At 33.0% G+C, this 6,000-nt stretch overlaps 1 protein-coding gene across 1 annotated transcript; it reads left to right on the top strand.

Moving 5' to 3' along the window:
• Window positions 1–904: 904 nt before the first annotated feature.
• Window positions 905–4,282, top strand: LOC117325730 (RING finger and CHY zinc finger domain-containing protein 1-like; the record flags this gene model as incomplete). Its single annotated transcript, XM_033882164.1, is given in 3 exon segments — window positions 905–1,049; window positions 1,642–2,136; window positions 3,637–4,282. Coding segments are annotated over 2 exon segments (319 nt in total), but the record flags the coding sequence as incomplete, so codon positions are not given.
• Window positions 4,283–6,000: the final 1,718 nt, after the last annotated feature.

The following is a 6,000-nucleotide window of genomic DNA, read 5'->3' as shown; positions in this document are numbered from 1 at the left end:
CCATAACCTTTTGTTTATCTACACAATTTCTCCTAAACCATGGGCTGATTCAAATGAAATTTCACACAAATATAAAGAATCAAGTATAGTTGTGCACTTTTTTTTCTCAAAATTTTGGTTGCTATGTAACTGGTCACTGTAAACAGGTTTTCTGATAATTATTTTGTCCGAACCACTCCTCCTAAACTGATGGGCCCTTTCCAATGAAACTTCACAAGAAATATAGCGGACCATGTTAAGATGTGCATGCAGCTGTTTAAATTCCAAAATTTTGGTTGCCATGGTTACTGGTCACTATCAGCAGATTTTTCTTATCTAGACAACTCCTAAACCTGTTGACCGATTTTCATAAAACTTTACAGGAATGTTAGGGAACATGTACAGATGTGCATGCAACTGTTTAAATTCCAAAATTTTGGTTGCCATGGTTACTGGTCACTATCAGCAGGTTTTTCTTATCTAGGCAACTCCTAAACCTGTTGACTGATTTTCATAAAACTTCACAGGAATGTTAGAGAACATGTGTAGTTATACATGAGGCTGTTCAAATTCCAAAAATTTGGTTACCATGGTAACTGGTCAATTTCAACAGGTTTTCCTTGTTTGGTTTGAAATTTTGTTAGCTCTAGTTTTGTGTACTGGCTGATATCTCATCAGTCCTAAGATAGATTCTATTCAAACTTGGTCACAATTGGTGTAACTTATTTATGTCTATTATTCAAGACATTTGATGTTTCAAGAACCGTTGCCTTGGGAATACAATGGAGGCTTCTGATTGGTCAATATTGAGCTATTGTCTTATTAAGCTGAATATTTCATGATTTTTTTAAGGGAGGTATTAGTTTGCCATTGGCTTACAGTTCTATTTAAATACTGATTACAGCTGTTGATGATTGTGTTACAGGAACTATGCCTGTCCTACTTGTAACCATTCTATGGTGAAGATGGACAATGTTTGGGAACACATTGATGAGGAAATTTTACACACACCCATGCCTGAGGAATACAAAGATTACATAGTGCAGATACTCTGCCGTGACTGCCACAAGGTCAGTTACTTATTGTCTACAATCAAACTAATCTTACTCCAAAATTCTCTACCTAATGAGATATTGTTGACAGACATCTCATAACAGTCTGCATAATAACGTCTGATTGCCGACTAGTGGCTTCAGATGGTATAGGAACAATTCAATTGTCAATTGCAATCCATGTCTTGACAACGGGTCATCTCAAGAACAACACAGAAATAGAACTTCAGTTTATTAATAACAATTATGTGATAATAATTTGCTTAACAAATTTAGGTTGTGTATAAGATCATACAACTCTCCTTCAAACCAACTCTTTTGCAGTAAATATTAATGTTAACACAAAGCCAGCAGTCCACCTCAAAAAAACCAAGTACAACTTGGATTGTATATCACCGTCCTCACACATTCGCACACACCATCGTGTGAGATGTTATTATGCTAGAGCTGAAAGACTTATACATGTACCAAACTTTTATGTTTAGAAACAAAATTTCTCGATATTTTCAGAATGGAAGAGCTTGGTACTGTCACATGTGCTTCTGCTGTGATTAAAACAGTTAATATTTTATTTTTTGTTTAGACATGAACTGTGTTTATATGTTAATAGGAAAGCTCGGTACTGTTCCATGTGCTAGGGCTGAAATGCCAGGAATGTGGGTCTTACAATACCTGTAGAACTGCGGAGCCAGAAGTGGAGCAGGACGACGTCAGCGCAAAACCAAGTAACACTGATGGGTCAGGGGATTCGGCCTCCAGTAGTAATAATCCATCGACATCCTAGATGGAATGAGCACTGTGATCAAAACTTACTGCCATACAATATAAAACCAAAATTAATGTATCAGCTACATTGGTGATTCGACCACCTTGACCTAACTGTAGTTGGTTGAACAATTTACACCAGAGTGGATGAGAGGACATTTGAGGTAAAATTTACAACATTGAATCTGAGTTATAATTCATACCAGTGAATTTGAAAGTATTGGCCTGTATTATATACATGGTGTAATTTATGTCACTGAATATAAAGGTTTTGGCCTGTATACAGGGTATATATTTCATGTCAGTGAATCTGAAGGTATTGGCCTGTATTATATACGAGGTATAATTCATGTCAGTGAATATGAAAGGTATTGGCCTGTATTATATACGAGGTGTATAATTTCATGTCAGTGAATCTGAAGGTATTGGCCTATATTATATACGAGGTATAATTTATGTCACTGAATATAAAGGTATTGGCCTGTATTATATACGAGGTATAATTCATGTCAGTGAATCTGAAAGTATTGGCCTGTATTATATACGAGGTATAATTTATGTCAGTGAATATAAAGGTATTGGCCTGTATTATATACGAGGTATAATTCATGTCAGTGAATCTGAAAGTATTGGCCTGTATTATATACGAGGTATAATTTATGTCACTGAATATAAAGGTATTGGCCTGTATTATATACGAGGTATAATTTATGTCACTGAATATAAAGGTATTGGCCTATATTATATACATGGTGTAATTTATGTCACTGAATATAAAGGTATTGGCCTGTATACAGGGTATATATTTCATGTCAGTGAATCTGAAGGTATTGGCCTGTATTATATACGAGGTATAATTCATGTCAGTGAATCTGAAAGTATTGGCCTATATTATGTATGGGGTATAATTTATATCCGTGAATCTGAAAGTATTGGCCTGTATTATAAACGAGGTATAATTCATGTCAGTGAATCTGAAAGTATTGGCCTATATTATGTATGTGGTATAATTTATACCCGTGAATCTGAAGGTTTTGACCTGTATTATATACGAGGTATAATTCGTGTCAGTGAATCTGAAAGTATTGGCCTATATTATGTATGGGGTATAATTTATATCCGTGAATCTGAAGGTATTGGCCTGTATTATATACGAGGTATAATTTTTTTTTTTTTTTTTGTTGTTGACATTTTTAATACATAAATACATAAGAATCACACACACAAACACACATCGATTCCAATATGTATGGTTTGCTATCATCATAATCATAATATCATCTTCACTGTCATCATAACCTATATTTTTCATCATCATAATCTCATCATCCTACTTAAACATTAAAATCATCATCATAAAAATAATCATCATCATAATATCATCTTCATACTCATCATCAACATACTCATCATCAACATACTCATCACCATCATCATCATCATAAACATCATAATCATCCTCATCATCGTAGTCATCATCAACATAATATCATCATCATCATCATCATCATCATCATAATCATACTAATCATCCTACTAATCATTATCATCACAATCATCATACTCATAACCATCATAATCTTATCATCATCAGTCATCATCATAATAAACTTCATCATCATCATAATCTCATCATGATATCATCATCATCATAGTCATATCATCATCATAATCATCATACTCATCATCATACTAATCATCATATAATAATAATCATCATCATACTCATCATCATCATCATTTAACTACAAGGATAAATACATACAAACCATACATACTCCTATACCTGTATACATATTCTGATAAACATACATCCATCCCACACACACATATATTTGAGGTATAATTCATGTCAGTGAATCTAAAGGTTTTGCCTTATTATTGATATTATTTACAGGATATCTCGGATCTTCTGAGCAAATTTACTTTATATTCACACCACAGTATCATAAGATCCACACTTAATTATAATAATCAATATGGTGGATATAGGTCAAGGTTAAAGGGTCAAAGTTCACCAACCTATTTTGAACAAAAAACATCATTATAGGTTATCATTTGCTAATGATGGGGTATATCTTATCTATATGTCTCTGCTCACTTTGCTTTATTGCAATAGGAAAATAAATGAAATATTGATTATGACCAACAAATAAATCTGCTTCACTTCAATTAATCTCATCTTGTAATCAACACTTAGAAATCTTGTGGCTTTGATATATATATATATCAAGGTCAGGATTAGAAAAAAACATCAAAACAAAATGATATTGTCCTATATACATGAATATGCTTTCTTCACTTCATGATACTCGTACATAATACAGGCAGGACACAGAATATAGCCATTGCTTTGTGTGTTCATGCATTTATTCATCCGTCCATAGTAAAAAGCTTTTGCAAATAAATTATCTGCCGTCAATCTGCCACTGAACTTGATTAAAGTGTAGGTGTCATTATAGTCATGCTTGACCACTTTTTTTGGGGGGGGGGGGGGGGGGATATCTATGCAAATCCTGTCTCTTCACATTTCAATTGATAGCATTTTTCAAATTTTTATAAGAAAGTAATGAATATTATACCTGAACACATTATAAATCATATTATAGATATCCTGAAACCTGATGTGTTAACTCTGCTGTGAGATTTGTTTCAAATGACAATCAATTGGAATTAATGCTTTCGTAATATTTTTTATCATGCAGGGGTAGTCAGTAATATACACAAGTGTGTACATTTCCTAATGTTTGTAGTCACGAAAATAAATGCCTTAAGCAGGGGTCCTTTGAAACAAGTATGTTCCTAAACCCTAGGGTCACTTTCAGTCTGATCTACACTCTCCAGAATGAGAAAGATTGACTTTATTAGTGTCTTGATGAAGATCATAGTTTTATCTAAAATTCAAAACCTCTTCAGAAATGTCCAATCCTAGGTTATATTTATTGCCTCCTCTCTAAGGTATGAAAGTACATTCACTCATAGCTGTGTCCAGTTTCAGTATTGAAACTGAATTTTCCCAAAGCTCAAATAGAAATTTTGAGTTCAGAATGCTCTCTTTATTGATGGTGACATTGGTGAGAACTCTAAAAAAAATTATGTAATTTTAGAAAAATAACTGACGTCACTTAAGTGTATTTGTTTGGGATAGAATATATACCTCAAAATCTTTATGACATCATAGAAACAAGTACCCTAATAAGTAAACAATACGCTTTGAAGATTTTTTTGCAGAGTAACTCCATTTTAATGTACACATTTATTGAAAGCTTAACTATTTTCAAAGATAGATGTCATATGATTGCATTTATGATACTTTAGCAGTATATATGGTTAGCTCCTACGATAAGAATAGTTTCAGATATTTGAAATCAGTGAGTATAACAGGTAATAGAATATACGATCTCATATGTTTAATGTGACTCGAAAAAAAGGGAATGCCTTTATAGTTTGCATATACATTTTTAAATAGGAGATTATATGATGTGTTTTAAACAAACATAATTATTTATATCAATGATCTGTAATATGAGGATTCTAGTTGAATAAGATTTACCTTTGTCAATCTCTACCTGGAAAAAATTTAGGTGGCCAAATTATGTGATGTGTTTTGAAAGTACATAGTTTATTGTACCTGTCTGTTTTGTGACAGGATTCTAGCTACATAAGATTTGCCTTTGTCAGCCTCTTCTTGGAAAAGTTTTGATGGCCAAATTATGTGATGTGTTTTGAAAGTACACACTTTATATACTAGCGGTAAAAAGAAACGCAGGTAAAATTTTTCCAATATGGCTTTTAGACACCTGGTTTAAATTCAGTTAAATTTTACATTGTGCACTGTGAAAATGTTGAAATTCAGTTGACCGTGATCCCACTCGACACTGCATATGTTTTCAGCAGATTTTTCAAGAAAGTGTGCACCAGGGTACTCTTGCACCATATGCACTGGTTAATCATTACTTAAATATGGAAAGCTGGTACAACATGCTAATTGCTTTTTGCAAAATGCTTTATACAAAATTTTTAACGCAGAAAGCATTTGTAATTAAGCATAATTGAGCTAAACGGGATAAGTTATAAACAAAGCGACCATCGTTTGCTTCAAAGCAGATAATTTCCATCTTTTCAGTCTACAAAGCATTCGCATGAAGCAATTATAATTTAGCATTTCACATTCAGCATTAAGCATTTCACATTTAGTCAGAAT

The sequence above is a fragment of the Pecten maximus genome, chromosome 4 (assembly GCF_902652985.1).
Source record: "Pecten maximus chromosome 4, xPecMax1.1, whole genome shotgun sequence".
Classification (NCBI taxonomy): domain Eukaryota; kingdom Metazoa; phylum Mollusca; class Bivalvia; order Pectinida; family Pectinidae; genus Pecten; species Pecten maximus.
The sequence above is the reverse complement of the archived record's forward strand: the minus strand, read 5'-3'. Positions and strand labels throughout refer to the sequence as shown.